The 23,200-nt window shown below is 37.4% G+C and overlaps 1 protein-coding gene across 12 annotated transcripts in view; it reads left to right on the forward strand.

Moving 5' to 3' along the window:
* The window catches only part of PLD5 (phospholipase D family member 5), a 407,776-nt gene extending 402,494 nt beyond the window's left edge, over positions 1-5,282 (forward strand). For all 12 annotated transcript variants that reach the window (XM_072732872.1, XM_072732871.1, XM_072732876.1 and 9 more), the window contains one exon: positions 405-5,282. In XM_072732872.1, coding sequence (XP_072588973.1) covers positions 405-661 — 257 coding nt within the window. In that variant the 3' untranslated portion in view covers positions 662-5,282. The remainder of the gene's footprint in view (positions 1-404) is intronic.
* Positions 5,283-23,200: the final 17,918 nt, after the last annotated feature.

The following is a 23,200-nucleotide window of genomic DNA, read 5'->3' on the forward strand; positions in this document are numbered from 1 at the left end:
AGAATCCCTCCCTCATTTGTACATATGAATCAGACGTTGTCTCTTTGAGAAGGTAGTAATTGTTCACAGGATTTTTAAGTGTACCCCTATATATTTTAAATGTTGCTGTTTTTAGTGTGTCTTGTGAATGTCAATAAGAAATAACATTTACCAAAAAAACCCATCAGATTCCTTGTTTTGAGTTTCAAGTTGAGCAAAGCTGAAGAAAATGCCAAAATAATATGCAAATATTAATATGCCATATGTAAGCCCTCTTGGAATTTTTTTTTCCTAAGCTGTCAACACAATTCAATCTCCCTGTCATTTTATTTTTTTTAATGGAGTCTGCTCAGTGTTTCATTAAATGGGGACTATTCCCCCATGGATTTTAACTCGGCACCATTCTCTCCTTTGTTTGTTTGCAGGCAATTTTGACTGGGTAGGGAATGATTTTACCCAGAACGCTGGCACAGGCCTTGTTATCAACCAAGCAGATGTGAGGAACAACAGGAGCATCATCAAGCAGCTTAAAGATGTGTTTGAGAGGGACTGGTACTCCCCCTATGCCAGGACCTTGCAGCCTACCAAACAGCCCAACTGCTCCAGCCTGTTCAGACTCAAACCCCCCAACAACAAAACTGCCACGTACAGCGCCAGCGCGAAGGACCCCGCCAGCGTATAACATGAAGGAAAAACTGACAGGACAGCTTGTCTTTCCTATTTATATATAAAGGACTTGAGGAGAGAAAAACAATTTAATATGTCTTTTTTAGGGAAAAAGCACACTTACAAAAAATATTCTCCGAACGCCCTGTAATATCTTATCTCACAGTATCTTAGCGGCGTGTACACTCAGTTTAGGACTTTTGTATTTGTTACTCCTGACAGAGAATGTCATTTCAGCTTGGAAGTTAGTTTTTATGTTTGCATACAAATTTTAAGACTTTGATGCCTCTTCCTTCCTAGTTTTAGAACTTTTCCTGCCAACTCACCTGGTTGGTTCTTAACAAAGCTTAGCATGAGGTAAACGCTTTCACACCCTTCTGAGAACTGCTTCTTAGAGAGGTGAGTAAGGCTTTCACCGCAGCCAAGGGACTGATCAAGCCAAGTATTTACCCCGTAAACCGTCTCCAAGACCTCTGCAGTCCTCTGAGCATGAACAGCTGACATCTCATGCCAACCTCAGCACTCTTGAAAACCACCCTTTTACCTCCTTGCTCATTATCTCTGGATACCGTACCTTTTACTTGGTACCATTTTCTCTTCTCAGAGAATGTTCTTTTTTAGCATCAGCATCCCTCTGTTCACCTCCATGCTAATTCTAAGTATGGTGACGTCTTTTGAAACTATATGAATTCCTCAGAATGGATTACAAGTGGAAATAGCAGTCTTTAATTTTCACCATTCAACTGCATTTCCCCTCAAATTAATAGTTTAAAACCACAGCCAGCAATATGTATCTTTTCTCTCAAGCTCAGAAAAATTAGGTAGCTACCTGCAAATATCCAGCAAGCTATAGGTCTGCATTATGAGAATAAAGTAGTTTTTCACATTTTTGTTTAGCTTATGGTATTATAAAGGAAAGATCTCTATGCATCTGTGGATTTTAATTTCTTTAGAATCATTCATTATGCTGTTAAGGGTATGCCAGCAAACCTTTATAGAGCTATTTAATATACCAAATGCTTTTCAGAGAAATGCAATTTAAATACTGTGCTTAACATATTTTACTAAGAAACAAAAATATTGGATTATTGTTCTATAATGTCGTTGTGTGTTGCTGTTTTATATCTATACAATACATAACCCTATATTAATGGAGACCGTTGCCACCCTAGAAACAGGCATGGCCTCCTTAGAGCCCAGAGCAGGAGGCCATCAGGATGCCAGTCTTTAGGTTGCTCCTGACCCCCTCGGGCCTGGAATAGAGTCCTGCACTCTTTGGCCTCGGGTTTCTATTGGTAATGTAGGGACAGTAATTCTCACCTACCTCGCGTAGATGTTGTCACGGTAGGAAATATTTATAACTTGTTTTGAAATCAAAAGAACCTATATAAATGCTAAGCATTGTGATGTATAATCTTTTTCTTGAACTAATCTTTGTGGTATCCTGAAATAATCAATACCAGGTTCTTCCAGAGAACCTACAAGGGAAAACAAATGCACAGCTTCCAGCTGCAAATGTGGGTGAACACAGTAACTCAGAAACCGTGTTAGAGATCAGGATTGTCATCATTTTGATGGAACATTTAGTTGGGTCACTTTGACATAGTAACATCCATATAAAATGAGACATTGTGCCAGGAATTGTTCTTTAGGACCAGCATAAATATGTGTTTTCAGAGCAAGGAAAAGCAATCTCAATTATAATTTTTTACATCTAGAGACTTATTTCTACTCTGCCAAGCCGAGTGATGGAAGAAGCTATGAATCTCATCCAGTGGGTTTGACTTGTGTAGAAAGGCCATTGTTGGTCAGCTAGCAGTCACATAGCTTCTTTCTTGCTGCTTCCAAGATCGGCTTTACTGGATATATGGCCCATCAGTGAAGACAGCAGGAAGGATTGGGAGATTCCTAATGGAATTATTCACCAACACTGGCCAGGCCCTGAGACTCTAAATATTTACCATATCCCTAGTCCTTATTTGAGTAGGGGGGGTGTTTCTGTCAATCATTTTAGTAAGGGTTGCTTTGGAAATGATTTTAAAAAGAAAGAAAACAAAAGAACAAGCAAAGAGTAGGTGTGGAGACAAACAAACATACCGAGTTCAATCCTGGGCAAAGAAGAGCAACCAGGGCTAGGTTTGAAAGGACGTCTGAAGGGGAGAGCACTGTTGTCTCCTGGACTGTATGTCACAGCCATGGGACAGGCATTGGCTTGGTGTAATGGGGCCCCTTTCACTGTCCCTTGCTTTTGCATGTGATAGGAGAGAACTGTGTCCTCTATCAAATGATGGCCTTTACCAGTTCGCTTTGAGCCCATCAATAAGGTGGCACCAGGAACTGTGTCCCAGGACTTCGTGCCACCAGCACCACCAGCAGCAGAGCCCTCCCTGACCCAGCGACCCACCTCTTCACCCAGGCCACTGACTTCAGGGGGCAATGCTGGCCTCCAGATAGCCAGGAAAATAGCCCCCCACAGAGAGTGTCTTAAATGGGCCCAGGTCTCCTAAGAGAGCATTTAATTCGGCAGACCTTTCTTTTGCATTTGGATGCTTTATCTACTCCTCTAGGAGTGGCCTTCCTCTTTTCTGACTCTGTGTCTTTGCTACATAGACGAACAACTTCCATTCCCCCTTGAATTATTTGCCAAGAGAGATAAAAGGCAAAATAAAAACAATTTGAGATAATCTAATGATGTCCTTGTGAGAAATTAGGAGCAAGAGGCTAACTGCTAACTTCCACTGTTTTCTCCATAAATATTCCAGGAGTTATTTCCCAAAGGGGAATATGAAAATGAATGCAAACACAATTCAAGACCATAGTTTAGATTTCTGTGCCACTTACATTAACCTAGTGCCTTATTTATTCTCAAACATTAATTTTTAAATGGTGATTCACTCTACGAGAATACTTCTGCTTACTGTGGGGTCCAGTAAGACCTTCTGATGGGCCGTCCAGTCAAAAACATGCATGAAACAGCTTTTGTGTAGCCTGCTGTCCTCCCAAGCCACATAGCACTGAGCACCCCCAAATCAAGTCATTGACACACACTGTCAAACATTAACACTGTTGGCCCCCTCTGCACTGCACTGCCACTGGCCACCAGTGTATCAGCTAAGTAAATCACAGCTTATCAAGCCACCGGAGAGGAAGTGGAACGTTCTGGATGATATCCATGCTCTCTGAATGCCATGCTTTGGATACCTGACAATGATAGAAGCGAGGCACATGTCCCCACTGTCTTTAAAGGACCTCGAAAAGAGATGTTCATGGATTTCCACAGTGACGTGGTACATAGCATGAAAACTTGTGTCTAAAAGTCAAAGCAGACCCAGTAAAAGAAACAAAAGAGCTGTGGAAAACTGTACATCAGTGTAGCTCTGGGCACCTTTCTCTATGCAGGCTGTTCCTGTGCTCTGGTGTGTCTCACTGCTGAACTGGTTCTCAGTGAGATGGGTCTGATCACATTGTTGGTTGATCTTACCCTTTAAAAACTGTGTTTTGTTACTGCAGTTACTGATTTGTTCAAAGTGCCTCGCTGAACCTGGGACCGACAGAAGCTCATTTCCCACCAGCCTGTGGCTATTCTCAAGTGACTTTGATTCATTCTGTTTGTTTTTAGAAGATTTTATTGAACTAAATTCCAGGGGAAAACAAAATAAAGAGACTATAAGAATTTCTTGATAAGATCAGACCCAGGGTCCGTCTGCCTCAGGAATTCTATCCCAGAATCTGCCTTTTTTTCATATGTATAATCACTTGTGTGAGTTTCTCTGTCCAAAATTCATTCTATTATCTTTAACATTTAAGGGTTGTAAAGAGCTGCCTTCACTTGCAATGGGACAATTCTCTTCTGAAATGATAGACACTTTGCTATTGGTTGTTCAGATGCAGTCCCTAATGAACAGCCCCATACATTGTGAACAAATGTTCGATTCTTTGGATTTCTGTACTTACTCTCAATGACTGGTGCACTTTATTATAAGCCTTTTGAAGGGGGAAATTCATATAATAATGTCCATTTGGCCTACAGTAGATTGGATAAATGAACCCATATTCAGCATTTTTCCACTTGCTGTGATTTAGCTTTTTCTTTTTCTTTTATATGCTGGTAACCAAATAGCTATTCATCATTTTTACCTTATTGATTTAAATTGCTGGAGACATTTTAATAGCCCTGAAGTCAACTCCAGTTCATTGCCTGCCTTTCCTGTTTGAGAGACTTCCCATCCAGTGGCTGAATTATGAAGATACTGCTTATTATGGTGACTAGATAGGCATTCTTCAGAAGCTTCTTGAAATAGCAAAAACTGATTTTTTAAAAATTTTTGACCCATCAGCAATCTTGTACTTACAGAGTTCTAAAAAAGGTCACTGATCACTTCTGCTTCTTTTGGCAATTCCCTGAAAAGAAATGAGAGATTTAATAGGCTATTCCGCATTTTCTTCTGTTACGTTCAACTACTAAACTCTGACTCTGTTACAAAGGATATCTTGGATTTTTCATGTTTCTTTATGTAAACAGGATAAAGTTGTACCTGGACATATCTATACTATTAACCTTAAGATCCCTAAATAAATTGGTATGACAAAGGGCTGAATTTGGGGGCATCATTAAAATTCTCAAACCTTTCATATAACCAAATGCTCGATTTTTTCAAAAGTAAACATTATATGGTTTTTTTGTTCCGTGAAGTGAGGCATTTATTTTTCTCTTCAGCTTCCAGACCATACACTCTGGCTCAGTGACAGAAAAGGAGTATGAGCTCAGCTGCCTCACGCACTTAACCAACACATTCTATTATTCCCAGGCTTCAACCTATAATCAAATACACCTGGTGTCTACTCAACAGACTCAAATTGAATCTCAGATCTAGAGGATTCCTTGAAAGCCATCCAAATCAACCACTCCAAATGTACAAATTCCCTTCCTATTTGGCCACTCAGAAGTTGAGGACCTTCTCGAGCCACCAGGAGTGGTGACTACAGTCCCTTTCTACAAGACCCACACAGAGTGCAGTTTTGGTGATTTGCTAGAGTAACTTGGATTTGAGACCTCTTTTCTCTGAAAGAATGTCCATGATGGGTACCCTTTTTAAACAGGGATGAAATCTGAAGAGGCATACTTTTTTAAAAGCTGTCATTTGAGAGCTTAACAAAGGCTTAACAAAGCCAATTTGATTAATCTACAGTAGTCAATTATAATTTGATTTTATCAGCTGCTTCTGAATCCTGGAATTTCAGGTTTAAAAAAAATTGGCCTAACAATCTAATAAGAGACAATGGTGTGCAAGGAGTCCAATTAAATTATAGTAAGGGCAAAGATTATCTATGATTTATTTTTATTTCATAGAATAATTAGGAAAAAATTTCTCCTTTTACAAAGTGGATATCTGGCTAGCAAACCCATTCCTTCTGGCCCCAGACATGTTAAAAAAAATTGTTAATTCCTTTATGGACTCTACTATCTTCCATGGGTGAAAAAAATCTTAGGAATGGTTGAGAAATACTGAGATCCTTGTAAGACACAAACATGGACAAATCTGGTTTCTAATTTAAAGTTTCCCAACATAAGTATACAACAGATCTTGGGAATACAACCTCAACTTCCAGGATTAAAAATATTGAAATTATCTGTGACTTTCCAGTATTATGGAGGAAGATCTTTTTTTTTTTTTTTTTTTTTTTATTTATTTATGATAGTCACAGAGAGAGAGAGAGAGGCAGAGACACAGGCGGAGGGAGAAGCAGGCTCCATGCACTGGGAGCCTGATGTGGGATTCGATCCCGGGTCTCCAGGATCGCGCCCTGGGCCAAAGGCAGGCGCCAAACCGCTGCGCCACCCAGGGATCCCCTGGAGGAAGATCTTTAAAGACATCTCAGAACATATGACCCAACAACATTCATGTGATTCAGAGCTTAATCTACAATTTCACTTATTTTTGCTTAGAAGTGGAAATTACCAACTTCTTTAGAAAGTACATGTTACTCAAGGCAACATTCTCCCCCCAAAAAATGTAGTAAGAGAATGGCAACACCATAGTTTCAGGGAAGTTATGGCATTGATAGAGCACTTTGGAAATCTTCCATAAGAAAGTGTCACTGAGAAACAAAAGGTCTTTTGTCCCCAGGAGTAAAGCTGTGTATTATTATCCATACTTCCTGGCTGGTTCTATAGTTTTCCTAGAGACCACATCCATATCTCCTACATGAGCAGAAAAACGTTTCTGTCACATGAACACTCCCCACTGGCCACAGCCAACTGTACCATGACTCAAAGAAACTCAGTTATGGGTGAGAGGGTGGCCTAGGAAGAAAGATGAATCCAGCAGTTGTGTTCTTGTTGGATGGCATCTGACCCCACCATCCAGAGCCCTCCTTTATAAGGACTCTGAATATGAGATATAGAAAGGAAATGGGCAGTAGTAAGAGCAGCCAAAATAGAAAGGAGTGAAGTCACTCTAATGATGCAACCTTAGAGCAGTAACAGCACGCTTCTGCAGGTGAGACACCCAGTGTTCTTATTGACTCACCCCATCTGCTTTTAGGTTACTGGAGTAAGGATTGATCCCTGAATGATAAGGCTGGACTTTGTGATTACTGGGTTGTTTTCTTATCTTTCATATTTTCTTGTGTATCAACACAAATAAACTCACATTAATTGAGATAACCTGACTGTGTGTCTGTTCCTTACATCCAGAGGGGCCTAACACACTTCTCAAAGTTACAGCTATTCCCAGGAGAATATCCTGAGGAGGTAACAAAAGTGATGTAGCAACCATGTCTTAATTAGACACGGACCCACACTAGCCATCTCCACAGTAAATCACCTGGATCCACTCTGCAAATGTGAACATCGAATCAGTTGTTGCCAAATATGCTGGACTCATCAAGATGAACGAAAGCCACTGAGTACACAGATGAAAAATCCATTCAGGAGATGACTACTCCATAGACACGGTGACTGTTGGAACTAAGAGAAAAATTAATCTTGAAGCCCAAATCCATCTTTGTTTTTAAACTATATGAGGAAAATGAGGCATAGAACACATACTGAGTTAAGCAGAGGCAGATGTGTTATAAATTTAGAAATTGTTTTTAAATACATATTCTGATTGACTTAATAAATGCAAAAATTGCTAATAATATGGTGAATACTTGGAGCAAGTGGATAGCTTACAGGAAGATTGGTGGAAGATGAAAGTTACACTGTCCCAAGCAGTCTAAAGAGGGAAGACAGGTCTTCATGTTGCCATGAGGGACCAGAGAAAGTGGGGCAGTCAAGGCATAGTTAGCCTGGCATCTTTCCCTACTAAAGTCAGGTAGGGATTGGTAATATCAGAAGGTCAACAGTTTTTGTGTTCCATTTCATATGGAAACCTGTTGTGGACACCAATTCAAAAGTGGAAAGAATGCCACAAAAACTACCATTTCATTTATGGGTTGAAAATAAAGTTCTTATTTTGAATCTTGTCACTCAGCCAGTCAGTTTGTCATCATGTATGTGAAAAGGATGCATGAGGTAGACCATTTAAGTCTAAGATCTGCTGACAGTTAAATCTTGCTAATTTAATATTTTCATGTAATTAGGGTAGGCTAATCATGTCACACCAGCATGATGCTCAGTTGTACATGTCAGTTCAGATGGGTGATAGCCCCCAGGTATTCAGTAAACATTAACCAAGGGGTTGTTGGGAAGATATTTTGTAGATGTGATTAAAGTCGATCATCAGTTTAAGTAAGGAAGATTGCTTTAGATAATCTAACTAGGCCTGATTCATTCAGGTGAAGGGCCATAGGAGCAGAATTAAAGACATCCTGATGAGGAAGAAATCCTACCTGTGGACTGTAGCACCAGCTTATGCCTGGGTTTCTGTCTACTTGTTCCACAGCCTGCGCTGAGGATTTCAGACTTGCCTAGCCAGCCCACAAAAGATAACCCAGTCCTCTCTCTTTCTCTTTCCCTCCACCTTTTTATGTGTTTGTGCCCTACTTGCCTGACTGATGAAGCATAGTAATAAGCAATCCCAAAATCTTAGTGGCTTAAAACCACAAGGTGTTTTTTTTTAATTTGAGTATAGTTGACACACAATGTTACATTAGTTTCAGGTGTGCAACTTAGTAATTTGACAAGGTTATAAGTTATGCTATGTTTACCATAATATAGCTACCATCTGTCCCTTTACACCTATCACCTTATACCTGTTAGAATGGCTAAAATCCAGTAGACAAGAAACAACAAGCATTAGTAAGAATGTGGAGAAAAAGAAACCCTTGTGCACTGTTGGTGGGAATGCAAACTGGTGCAGCCATTGTGAAAAACAGTATGGAGGCTCCTCAAAAAATAGAAATACCATATGACCCAACAATTCCACTATTGGATATTTGCCCACAGAAAATAAAAACACTAACTCTTTAAAAACTCATTAATTCAAAAAGATAGGGCAGCCTGGGTGGCTCAGCGGTTTAGCACTGCCTTCAGTCCAGGGCCTGATCCTGGGGACCCAGGATTGAGTCCCACGTTGGGCTCCCTGCATGGAGCCTGCTTCTCCCCCTGCCTGTGTCTCTGCCTCTCTCTCTCTCTCTCTCTCCTCTCTGTGTCTCTTATGAATAAATAAATAAAATCTTTTAAAAAAGATATATGCATTCCTATGTTTATTGCAGCATTATTTATAATAGCCAAGACATGGAAGCAACCTAAATATTCCCCCATGAATAGATAAGGAAAATGTGGTGTGTATATGCATGATGGAATATTACACAACCATAAAAAAGGATGAGATTGTGCTATTTGAGAAATTCAGTTCTACCGGCATTTCTGAAATGGTGGAGAATCCAAAATATTTAGTGAATAGTGTGAATGACTAACATAGTTAATTAGAATAACACAAACTTATCAATGAGCTTTTCATTTACAATGAGGACAAATTTATGAAGATAAAAAGTAAGGAATGCTTCAGAATATGAAGAATATAAGAATTTTAGGATCAGAATGACTCCGTAACTAAGGATGAATGGAAACAGTACTGGATACCTTAACCTTTGGTATTGATAAACGTTAAAAAAAAAAAAAAAAGCCACACTCTTAATACCTGGCTCAGCGATGTCAAACAGCTGACTTATTGCTTAGACAAAAGCAATCATAGACACAAGGGGTTCAAATTGCTTTCTTTAATGTGGCCATGTGTTCTAGATATCTGTTTAGGTGAAATTCATTGTCTGCAAACATCTAAAATAACAGGTAAATAAGAGCAGAACTAAAGAGAAATGTGTTCTCAGCTGAGCTTTGTGTGTCCAAAGTTTTCTGACACAAGTCAGTCTGTCTTTGAATTTCATGTGCTCATCTCTTGATGTGTGTGTGGTAATTCCCTTTACTGTGTAGGCTTGCTGCTCACTAATCTCTGTCTCATTTTCTTCATGAAATAAAACCATCTATTTTTTAAATACATGTTTCCCTCCTCTTTTAAACAAATAATGGTCCTCTAATTTACATATTACCAATTTTTCTTAAAATTTTATCCCAGGAGACAAAGGGGCCTTTCAACTGGATGTCATATATTCCCTAAAAACTTATACTTTACATTCATCTGGGTTTTAAGAATTAAAAATTTAATGAATGTATTTGTTTTGTGTGTAAAACAACATGGGAGAATCATTCAAAGTAATTAACATTTCTGAGCACCAATTCTCTGCAGTAACAGAGTTGATGCTATGGAACAGACAACAATGAATGTCTCTGTCTTCAACAGAGCTTATAATCCAGTATGGGAAGCAAACACAAACACGGGATCCCTCCAGTTGGAGCAAGTAATTCTTTAACATTTGCCTACCGTGATCTGGCCCATCTCATCAGTAGAAGTGTAGTTAAAAACAATCTAATCCAGAGAAATATTTCCCTGAGTCTCAGTAAAAGGTAGGACAGTCAGGGGGCATGAAGTGTGTCAAAGCTGACCCCCCTAACTTACTTGGACACACTCCTCTCCAGCTGGGTGTCCCCCACAACCATCTCACTTGCCTCCACTGTCATGAGCCCTGGCACACTAGGGGTTATGTGGTAGGAGCAGTCCACCCTAGATTGCAGACAGACATCCTTTTTTATTGAATTTTAAAACAAAGAATAATGAAAATCATGTGCTTTATACGTGATAATCACTATTAGCAATTCTAAACAATATCAATGACAACATTTTTGTCGATCTATCGAAAAATTTTTGATCTAAATTAACCAAATGACTACATATAAGGGGACAGTTCTTACTGCCCTGCCCTTGGTATATATACCATATAAATATATAAATATTCATGAGTAACAATCTTTCAATTTCTGGTAAAGGGTAAAAATAATTAGCATTAATTGCCACCAATCCCAAGCAGAATCTGTGTTTATTCATCAGTTCAACAAATATCTAATAATCCTGTATTGTATTCCAAGTTCTTTGTTGAGTGCTAGCCACACCAAGATGAATAAGATAATATCTCCTCTCAGAGACTTCAGTTTAGAAAAAAAAAAACGAAAAATTGAAATGCTATATTTGAAACTTAAAGAATATTTTGCTTCCTGCTATGATTGAATAGGTGGAACTGATCAATCTATTTGCAGAAAACACCTAGAGGGACACCAGGGTAGCTCAGTAGTTGAGATCTGCCTTCCGCTCAGGGTGTGATCTGGGAGTTTTGGGATCGAGTCCCACATTGGACTCCCTGCAGGGAGCCTGCTTCTCCCTCTATGTCTCTGCCTTTTCTCTGCATCTCTCATGAATAAATAAATAAATAAATAAATCTTAAAAAAAAAAAACTAGAAATCTAGAAATGCTAGATAAAGATTGAATACCACGTTTGTTTGAATGCATCAAAGATAGGGAGGGAGAAAAATTACATTGTCAAAATCTGAGAGACAAAACTGAGAGAAGTGAGGTAAGAATTTGCAGCCACTTGTCCTCAGAGGTATCTGCTAATTCCAAAAGCACAGATGTTGCTTTTGGACAGATACTGAGCAGAATTTTGGACTCAAGGACTAGAAATACAATACTGGAAACCAGATCCACTAAGCAAGATGGGCCCTTATAAGCCGTAGGCTTACAGTTGGGATTCTGAAGAGTAGTAGAGTTGAACTGGAAATAGTCCAGCCCTATCAGCAGGGCTTCCAGTGGTCTCTGCCTCTGAAGTCAGATAGTTTGGAATTGGTAATGCTTCCAGCTTAGCCACCTGCATTTTTAAAACCAATGAAAGATATGAGCCCATAGTTTAAAAAAATCATGAACCCCAAGCAAGATGAATACAAAGAAAACCACTCCTAGGCACATCATAGTAAAACAGCTAACTACTAACAACAATGAAATTAAACGGATTTTTAAGAACACGCGTTACCTTCAGAAAAGTAGCAGTATAAATGATGGCTGAGCACTCAATGGACAACAGAACCCCGCAAACAGGAGAATGAGTAATAACTTCAGGATGCTGAAATAACTGCCTATGGCAATAGAATTCTTTACACAAGAAAAATATTCTCAAGTCTGGTTTTTGGTTTGCCTTTCTGCCTCTTTTTTTTTTTCCTTTGCTCATTTGTTTCATTTCTTAAATTCCACAATTGAGTGAAATCATATAGTATTTGTCTTTCTCTGAATTATTTTGCTCAGCACTATACTCTCTAGTTCCACCTATGTTGTTGCAAATGGCAAGATTTCATTTGTTTTTATGGCTTAATAATATTCCATTGTGTATACATTCCATTTCTTATTTATCCATTCATCTATCTATCAATGAACACTTTAGCTGCTTCTATAGGTTGGCTATTGTGAATAATACTGCCATAAACACAGGGCTGCATGTGTCTTTTCAACTTATGGGTTTTGTATTCTTTGGGTAAATACCCAAATCCAAGTGTGATTCTTGGATTGTAGGGTAGTTGTATTATTCATTTTTTGATGAACCTTCATACTGTTTTCCACAGTGTCTGTACCAACAGTGCACGAGGGTTTCTATTTCTCCACATGTTCACCAACATTGTTTTTTGTGTTGTTGATTTTGGCCATTCTGACAGGTGTGAGGTGATATATCATTATAGTTTTGATTTGCATTTCCCTGATGATAAGTGATGTTGAGCATCTTTTCATGTGTCTGCTGGCCATCTGGATGTCTTCTTTGGAAAAATGCCTGTTCTTGTCATCTGCATATTTTTAATTGGATTATTTGGTTTTTGAGTGTTGAGTTGTATCAGTTCTTTGTATATTCTGGATACTAACCTTTTACCAGATACATAATTTACAAATATCTTCTTTCATTCAGCTGGTTGCCTTTAAGTTTTGTTGAGCATTTGCTGTGCAGAAACTTTTTATTTTTATGTACTTTCAATAGTTTATTTTTGTTTTACTTCCCTTCCCTCAGGAGATCTACCTAGGAAAATGTTGCTATGTCCAACATCAGAGATGTTACTACACATGCTCTCTTCAAGGACTTTTACGGTTTCAGGTCTCATATTAAGGTCTCTAATCCATTTTGAGTTTATTTTTGTGTATGGTGAAAGAAAATGGTCCAGTTTCATTCTTTTGCATGTTGCTGTCCAGTTTTTTTCAGTACCATTTGTTGAAGATACTGTCTTTTCCCCATTGTATGTTTGTTCCACCTTTGTCAAGGATTAATTGACCATATAATTGTGGGGTTTGGGATCCCTGGGTGGCGCAGCGGTTTGGCGCCTGCCTTTGGCCCAGGGCGCGATCCTGGAGACCCGGGATCGAATCCCACGTCGGGCTCCTGGTGCATGGAGCCTGCTTCTCCCTCTGCCTGTGTCTCTGCCTCTCTCTCTCTCTCTGTGACTATCATAAATAAATAAAAATTAAAAAAAAAAGATAAAAAGCTTCTTTTTAAAAAAAAATAATAATAATTGTGGGGGTTTTTTCTGCATTTTCTGTTGTATTCTCGATCTATGTGTCTAGTTTTGTCCCAGTATTATACTGTTTTAAGTAGTACTGCTTTGTAATATAACTTGAAATTTCATAATTACCTTAATTTTAGACAGAATAAAAACCCTATTCCATTTAAAAGATAACATTTGCCTGATTGGATTAAAATCTATCTTTAAGGGACACCTGGGTGGCTCAGTGATTGAGGGTCTGCCTTGGGCTCAAGGTGTGATCCCGGGGTCCTGAGATCAAGTCCCACATTGGGCTCCCTATAGGGAGCCTGCTTCTCCCTCTGCCTGTGTCTCTGCCTCTCTCTGTATGTCTCTCATGGATAAATAAATAAATTTTTTTAAAAAATCTATCTTTAAGAAGATTTTCCTTATATAGAAGGACACAGAGTTACTGACAAAAGATAGAAAAATAATATATGTGCAAATGCCATGTTGATATCAGATAAAGGTACATTAAACAGTATTAAAGATAAAGATTGATATTTCATATTTCATAGTTCTGAGAGATCACATTCACCAAAAAGACATAAAAGTTTTCATGTTAATGTATCTACAACATAGCCTCAAAAAATATATATAAAGCAAAAATTGACAGAAAAAAAGGAGAACTGGCAAATCTATAATCATCAAGGGAGATTTTTAAATACCTATTAGTAATTGATAGAACTAGATAAAATATTGTAACAACATGGAAGGTTTGGTGAAGATTTGGAAGATTAACAAAGTTGGCTGAATGACCTGTGTTACATACTGCACCAGTGACTGGAGGGTACACGTTCTTCTCTGGTGGGCACACATGGAACATGTAGAAAACTAACCACATGGTGGATCATAAAGAAACAAATGTCACAGAATTGAAATTACACAGGATATGCCCTCTGGCTGCAATATAATTAAGCTACAAATCAAATACAAAAAGACAACTGAAAATCCCCAAATGTTTGCAGATTAAACATTTCACTTCAAATTCATCAATCCAAGAGGAATTTATAATAGAAATCAGAAAACATTTCAAACTGTAAGAGTGAAATAAGATTTTTCAAAACTTATGAGATGCAGCAAAAGCCGTTTTGAAAGACTAAAAACAAAATATCTAACCACATATATGTTAAAACAGAAAGGCTAAAAAAAAAAAAAAAAAAAAAACAAGATCAGGGTGCCTGGGTGGCTCAGTCGGTTAAGCATCTGACTTTGGCTCAGGTCATGATCCCAGGATCCTGGGATCAAGTCCCATATCAGGCTCCCTGATCAATGGGGAGGCTGCTTCTCCCTTCCTCCCTGCTTGTGCTGTCTCTATCTCAAATAAATAAACTCATTTTAAAAAATGAGATCAAAACATCAAAAATATTGGAAAAAGGTTAGGTAGAAAAATGAGAAAAAGATAGAAAGAATTAAATCCAAAGAAAGTGGTTGGCGGAGAGGGTGGTGGGGGAAAAGAATGGCTATTCAAAGTTTTGTGAAAAGTACACTCAAAAAGCAATAAACAAAAACTAAAGTTGGAAATTTGGAAAAACTAATAAAATGCAAAAACCCCTGGTGAATCCAAACAAGAAAAAAAGAAAGAATTGGCAATTACTTAGTATCAGGAACAAAAAGATCCTAAAAATGTTAAAAAGACAAAAACAATATTTTGTACATTATGCTGATAAATATTTTAAAATTCAGATAAAGAAGCACAATTCTATAAAAAAGACAGTATTTACAACATTGATAAAAAAATTGGTGACTTAAATATATAATTATTATTTAAAATAAATCACAAAATAATAATTTGAGTAATTTAAAATAATTCAAAACAAAACCCCTCCAGTCCTGCAAGGAAAACTGTAGTCTCGATAGCTTTATGATGTATTTTCCCAAAGTTTAAAAGAAGAAACAATAGCAATGAAAATTCTTCCAGGTATAAGAAAAGGAGGAAATACTTGTCAACTCATTTTCTGAGGCCTACATAACATTGATTCCAAAACTTCACAGAAAAGAACAAAAATTATAAGTCATGAACATAGATGTGAAAATTCTAAGCAAAACAATAGCAAAGTAAATTCAGTGATGTATAAAGTAGTACAAGTTGACCAACCTGACTAGGTTCAGGAATGCAAAGTTGCTTAAACACTCAAAAAAGAATCAATATAATTAATTACATTTATAAACTAAAGGAGAAAAATCAAATGATGATCTCAGTAAATGCAGAAAAAGCATGTGATACAATTCAACGTTCATCTGTAGGAGAAAAACTCTCAGCAAATCATGAATAAAAGGTAACTTTCTTAATCTGATAAACGGTGTCCAAAAGATACCAGAATAAACATCATGAACAATATAAACTTTCCTTCTGAAATTAGGAAGATAACAAGAATCTATCACCAATTATAGGGAAAAAAATATAGAGGTTATAATCAGTGTAACAGGAAAAGTGTAAAGATACATAAAAGCATATATACATATACACACAATACATGACATAAAATTTCAAAGGAAAAAATGAAGCTCATTATTTATGAATGACATAATCTAGATTTTAAAAACATCCAAAATCTGGAGATTAAACTCTTTGAATTAATATAAGACTTTAGCAAGGTCTCTGGACATAAGATTAATGAACAAAATTAGATGTATTTCTATTTATCACCAACAAAGAGAAAATAAAATTTAAATTATATCTTTTACAGGAACATCAAAAAATTATATTCCTAAGAATAAATCTATTTAAAGATGTATGAGACCTGCACATAGAAAACTTGTTGAGAGGAAATAAAGAAAATCTAAACAATGCCAGGATGTAACATTTCAGAGTTGAAAAACTCAATATCATAAAGAGGTTAATTCTCACCAGAAATGGCCTATGGATTTTGTGAAATTCCAGTCAAAATCCAGTCAAGGTTGCTGTTTTGAAATTCACAAATTGATTATAAAATGTATATTAAAATACAAATTAGGCATGATAATATTAAGGAACTAGGTGGGAGAATTCATCCTAGTAGATACCAAGACTTATTACAGAGCTACAGTAATTAAGACAAAGTGGTATTGGTGCAAGAATGGATAAGTGGAACATAACAAAAAAATCAAGGAAGAGACGCATGCATGTACATGCACAAATGGAGGCATTGCAAAGAAAAAAATTTTTTTTTCAATGAAAGATACCCATATAGGAAAAAATGGGGCTCCTGGCTGGCTCAGTCAGTGAAGTGTACAACTTTTGATATTGGAATTTGCTACTTTGAGCCACACTTTGGGTGTAGAGATTATTTAAAAATAAAATCCTAAAAAAAAGCAAAGAAAGAAGAAAATTGACCCCCACCTCACAGTATACAAAAAAACAATTACAGATGGATGGTAGATCTGAATGTAAAAAGCAAAACAATGAAGTTTCTACACAATAATATAAGAGGACATCTCCAGGTACTTATAACAGGGAAAGATTTCTCAAACAGAACATATAAATCACTAAAGGAACCATTATAAAAGAAGTTATATGTTGTTGGACTACATTAAAATTTAAAAATTCCATTTATCCATTTTAGCTCAGTCAGTGAAGTGTCTGCTTTCCCCTCAGGTCATGAACTTGGGGTTCTGAGATGGAGCTCCACATCGGGCTCCCTGCTTGGTGGGGAGTCTGCTTCTCCCTCTTTCTCTGCGTGCTGCTCCCCTTGCTTGTGTTCTCTCTCTCTCCCTGTCAAATGAATAAATAAATAAATAAATAAATAAATAAATAAATAAATAAAATAAATGTCTTTAAAAAAAAAACATTCCATTTATCAAAATACATTAGGAGAATTTAAAAAACAAACAAAAAACTACAGAGTGGAAGAAGATACATACAAAACATAAGCATCAGAAAATGTGATATACAATTAGCCAATAAATATATGAAAAGTCACTCAATCTCATTAATAAATGGACAATGCAAATTAAATTCACATTTAGATATATAACACTCTACCAAATTGGCTAAAATTCCAAAGGTTGACAATGCCAACTCTGGTGAGGCTGTGGAGCACCAGGAACTTTCACACACTGCTGGGAAGAGTATAGACCACTTTGGTAAGCTGTCCTTACCTTTTAAGCTGAACATACACATTCCTATCACCTAGCAACGTTATTCCTTACGTATAAAATCAATAGTTCTATATGTACAAATATGGAGAAAGAGCAGCACTATTCATAATAGCAAAAAACAAACAAAAATACATATAAAGAACCTCGATAGAATGGATAAATTAGGACATATTCATATACGAAACTACTAAAACATAATGAAAATGAATGAACTACAGCTCTTATGTAACACCATAGCTGAATCTCACAAACATAGTGATGACCAGAAAAAGCCAGAAATACACACACACAAAATACTTACAGCATGTATCCATTGATCGGAAGTTCAAAAATGGGTAAAAACCTGCCATGGTCAGGATAGGAGTTACCTTTGGTTGAGTAGTGAGCTGGACAGCATGAGGAGGCTTTCGGGGTGCTCATACCACCTGACATACTACATGACAGATCGGTGTTTGGAGTTGTCTTTTCCTGTCTCCCAGGATTGCACTTTCTTGTTTTGGGGACCTACCTGGTCTAACACTGTCTTGCACAACACTGATTTATTCTAAAACTGTCTCTGAAAACATTTACCTTAAATTAATATAAAAATACAGGATAGCTAATTCACAAGTACCCTGTTAATATACATATTGCCAACTCTAAGCACTATTGGGTTCTTTCAGCCAATGAGGGTTTATTTATTTAATGTGAATTTGAAATGCTATGATATAAAATATAAAGTCTTACTTCATACAAATGGCAGGCAGACTTCTAAAATAGTTGGATGATCTCATGTTCTAGTATTTTCACTCTCATGGATTTTAATGAAGCAAGCTGCCCAGTTGGACAGGTCTCCATGGCAAGGAGCTGAGGATAGCCCCTCAGCCAACAGTCAACAAGGAACTGAGAAACTCAGTCCAACTAAACCCCACCAACAACCTCACACATGAGCAGAGTTTTCCCCAGTCTTGTCTGGGAGGGACCCTAGCAGCCTCCTGAGACATCCTGAAGGAAAGGGCCCAGCTGAGCTGGGCCCAGATATCTGACCTGTAAGAACCTTCATGTAATAAATGTGTGTTGTTTTAAGCCACTACATTTTGGAGTGACCTATTACACTGTAAGAGATAGCTAATATGATACATGATAGAAATAATAGAAAGTCTCCACCTTCTGCCTTCATGCTGCCCCAATCTTTTTTTTTTTATTTCAAAAATCATAATTCCAAAGCTAAAGGCTCCATGAATGTTGATCTGTTTATCCTTTTGCTTCTTGGTACTACGTGGTGAACAATCTCACACTTGGAGGACTCTGCTTCTTTTTTTTAAAATTCCAATTATATACTATAACCACAGTATTATATTAGTTTCAGGTGTATGATAAAGTGATCAACAATTCTACAATTCTATACAATCAACAATTCAATGATCATCACAGTGCACTCCTAAATCCTCATCACCTATTTCCTCGATCCTCACACCTGCTTCCCCTCTGGTGACCATCACTTTGTTCACTATAGTTAAGAGTTTGTTTCTTGATTTGTCTCCTTTCTCTCTTTTTCCCCATTTGATCTTTTGTTTGCTTTTTTAAATTCCACATATGAGTGAAATCATATGGTATTTGACTTTCTCTGACTGACTGATTTATTTCACTTAGCCTTATGCTCTCTAGCTCCACCCACGTTGTTACAAATGGCAAGATTTCATTCATTTTTATGGCTAAGTTACCAATCAGTGGACACTTGGGCTGCTTCTATAGTTGTAAACAATATTACTATAAACATAAGAGTGCTTGTATCCTTTTGATTTAGTGTTTTTGTATTCTTTGGGTAAATACCCAGCAGTGTGATTCTTGGATGGTAGGTTAGTTCTATTTTTAACTTTTTGAAGAAACTTCATACTCTTTTCCAAGGTGGCTGCAGCAGTTTGCATTCCCACCCACAGTGCATGACGACTCCCCCTTCTCTGCATCCTTGCCAACACCTATTGTTTCTTGTGTTGCTGATTTTAGCCATTCTGACAGGTGTAAGATAATATTATAGTTTTGATTTATTTTCCTGATAATAAGTGATGTTGAGCATCTTTTCATGTGTCTGTTGGCCATCTGGATGTCTTCTTCGGACAAATGTCTGTTTGTGTCTTCTGTCCATTTTTTAATTGGACTATTTGTTTTGGTGGTGTTGAGGTTAATAAGTTCTCTATGTATTTTGGATACTAACTCTTTATGAGATATGTCATTTGCAAATATCTTCTCCCATTGGGTAGATTGCCTTTTAGTTTTCTTAATTGCTTTCTTCACTGTGCAGAAACTTTTTCTTTTGATGAAGTTCCAATAGTTGATTTTTGCTTTTGTTTACCTTCCCTCAGGGAACCTATCTAGAAAAAAGATGCTATAGTTGATGTCAGAGAAATTATCGCCTGTGTTTTCTTTTGGGATTATTATGACTTCAGGTCTCACATTTAGGTTTTTCATCCATTTTGAATTTATTTTGGGGTATGGTGTAAAACTGTGGTCCAGTTTCATTCTTTTGCATATAGTTGTCCAGTTTCCAAAACCAAGTGTTTCGGGAAACTTTTTCCATTGGGTATATTTTCCTGTTTTGTTAAAGATTAATTGACCATACAATTTTGGGTTGATTTCTGTTTTTTTCTCTTCTGTTCCATTGATCTATGTGTCTATTTTTGTTCCAGTACCAGACTGATTTCATTATTATGGCTTTGTGATATAATTCGAATTCCAGAATTGTGATGTCTCTAGCTTTGCTTTTCTTTTTCAAGATTGCTTTGGATATTCAAGGTATTTTGAGATTCTATACAAATTTTAGAATTGTTTGTCCTAGTTCTGTGAAAAGTATTGTTGGTATTTCGATAGGGATTGCATTAAATGAGTAGATCGCTTTGGGTAATATGGACATTTTAACAATATTTGTTCTTCCAATCCATGAGTATGGAATGTCTTTCCATATCTTTGTGGCATCTTCAATTTCTTTCTTCAGAGCTTTATAGTTTTCAGAGTACAGGTCTTTCACTGTCTTGGTTAGGTTTATTCCTAAGTATATTAATATGTTTCTTGATTCAGTTTTGGTATATTTCTTGATTCCATTTTTTTTTAAACTTTTATTTATTTATTCGTGAGAGACACAGAAGGAGAGGCAGAGACATAGGCAGAGGGAGAAACAGGCTCCCCTGCAGGGAGCCCAACATGGGACTCAATCTCAATCTCACCTTGGGATCATGTTCTAAGCTGAAGGTAGACACTCAACCACTGAGATACAGAGGCATCCTGCTAGGTAATACATTTCTAGGAATTTACCCATTTCTTCTAGGTTGTCTAATTTGTTGGCATGTAGTTTTTCATAATATTTTCTTGCAACTGTCTGTACTTCCCTGATGTTGGTTATTTGTCCTCTCTCATTTGTGATTTTATTTATTTGAGTCCTTCCTCTTTTTTTCTTGAAAAGAGAACTCTGATCTTAAATGCATCAGAACTTCTATGGTTTATTCAAAAACTCTTGTGCTGCTAGTGTTTTCTGTTATTATAACTTATATCTGGAGTATCTTTCTTCTTTGCTTTCCATGAGTTTCTGAAAGGCTGTGTTGAGTATTTACTGATTCCCTTGGGATCCTGGAGAAGAGCGTATTATCCATAAACACTAAGGTGAGGAATTCAGCCTGGGAAAAATTTTAACACTACAAAACTGTAAAGAGTACATGGGTGACTCAGGTGTGAGAAACGAAAAAAAAAAACGAACATTTTGAAAAAGAAAATGGGTAAGGACTGTTGATGCTGCAGAAGAGGCTGTGAACTATGGACGCAGAGATGGCTGAGTCAAACTTGAGTCACGTTTCCTTCATATAGCAATGAGCAAATGTTCAACCCAGCTATACTTGTCTTTAAATAAAAATATATGTTCTATCTGGATTGCTCTTTTTACTCTTTTATAATACTCAAGAAGAAGTCCTGAATTTTAAAAAAATCAGTGTATAAGATAGACAATAGGTTTGAAGCATTGTTTTTACCTAATGATCATCCTTTCTTCTGCTTGATGTGTTTGTGTATGTGTATGTGTGTGTGTGTGTGTGTGTGTGTTTAAAGACTGTATTTATTTATTTGAGAGAGAGAACAAATTGGGAGAGGGGCAGGAGGGCAGAGAGAAGTAGACTCCCCACTGGGTAGGGAGCCTGACGCAAGGCTCAATCCCAGAACTCATCCCAGGATCATGACTTGAGCCAAAGGCAGATGCTTAACTGACTGAGTCACCCATGTGCCCCTTGCCTGATGTTTTTAAGTAGATGAACTGAGTGGCTACAGAGTGGCACTCACATAGACATGATTGTACTTAAATATAAACTTGAATGGACATTTTTAAAAATGAAGATGCAAACAGCTCCATGATTCTAGTTTGTAAATCTGGAATATCAGTGTCTCATTCCCAGGACATTAACAAAAAAAAAGCTTTCTGGGTAAGCTATAGGTACAGACTAAGAGTCTCCAGAAGAATCAGTAGCTATGTCACAACATCATCTGCCTTCCCTTCCATCCTGAGTAGGAGGTAGAGTGCTGGGCCACCTGCTGAACTGCATGTCAGATGGAACCCTGACCCACCTTCAGTGGTGACTCCAGCACTCAGCACATAGGAGGTTCATAGTGGCACCTAATAAGCAGTTAGAAGGAAAGAAAGAAGAAAAAGAAAGAAAGAAAGAAAGAAAGAAAGAAAGAAAGAAAGAAAGAAAGAAAGAAAGAAAAAAGAAAAGAAGGAAGGAAGGAAGGAAGGAAGGAAGGAAGGAAGGAAGGAAGGAAGGAAGAAAAAGAAAGAAAGAAAGAAAGAAAGAAAGAAAGAAAGAAAGAAAGAAAAGAAAGAAGTGGTTTTGTTGCTTTTGAGAGCATTTTTTTTACATGCATATTAAAGGGACATGCCTCTATATGTGATTTGTTCATAAACGAAGCTGTCTTTGAAGCTATGATATGTTTGTGGCTATCCATCTAGATTCATTTTCAAGATTCTATGCCTCCCTGATCAGCTAAGGTTGGGAAACCCCGAGCAGTGGTACTCATCAGGCCTTGTTAAACATCAGGACTCAGTCTTCCAGATGGTCACTCTTTTCTCTGCTGGCATATAGGTGGTCTCCACAATAACATGTGCTGTCTGCAGAATTTTCTGGTTCTGCTGACTTGGCCTCGGTGAGTCTTGTTGAAATTACTTGGAATTGGGACCTAGAAAGACCAGCTGGCTGCTATAACTGGGCTGTCACCAAGGTTCAGATCCAATCTGTCAGGACACCCAGAAGTGACTGGGTTTGAGGATTCACCCAGAATAACCAAACTCAAGCAACTAATGTATAATAAGCCAGAGAACTAATTTACAATGAGAAATCTAACTTCCAGCACCAGCCTGTGTGTATTCTTTCCTCAGAGGGAAAGCTATCTGGAGAGCCTCCTATAATCATAAGCTTGCTTGGTGAGTGTGGAAATCCAAGTGAAGCAACATATGTGGACATAGGGAGGGACACACTTGCCAAGGAATCAGAGCAATCCTGCTAGCTCACTGAGCATTACCCACCACTCCTAAATAGTGGGGTAAACACACTGACAGGATTTTGCATGCTGGGCTTC

The sequence above is a fragment of the Vulpes vulpes genome, chromosome 13 (genome assembly GCF_048418805.1).
Source record: "Vulpes vulpes isolate BD-2025 chromosome 13, VulVul3, whole genome shotgun sequence".
Taxonomy (NCBI): domain Eukaryota; kingdom Metazoa; phylum Chordata; class Mammalia; order Carnivora; family Canidae; genus Vulpes; species Vulpes vulpes.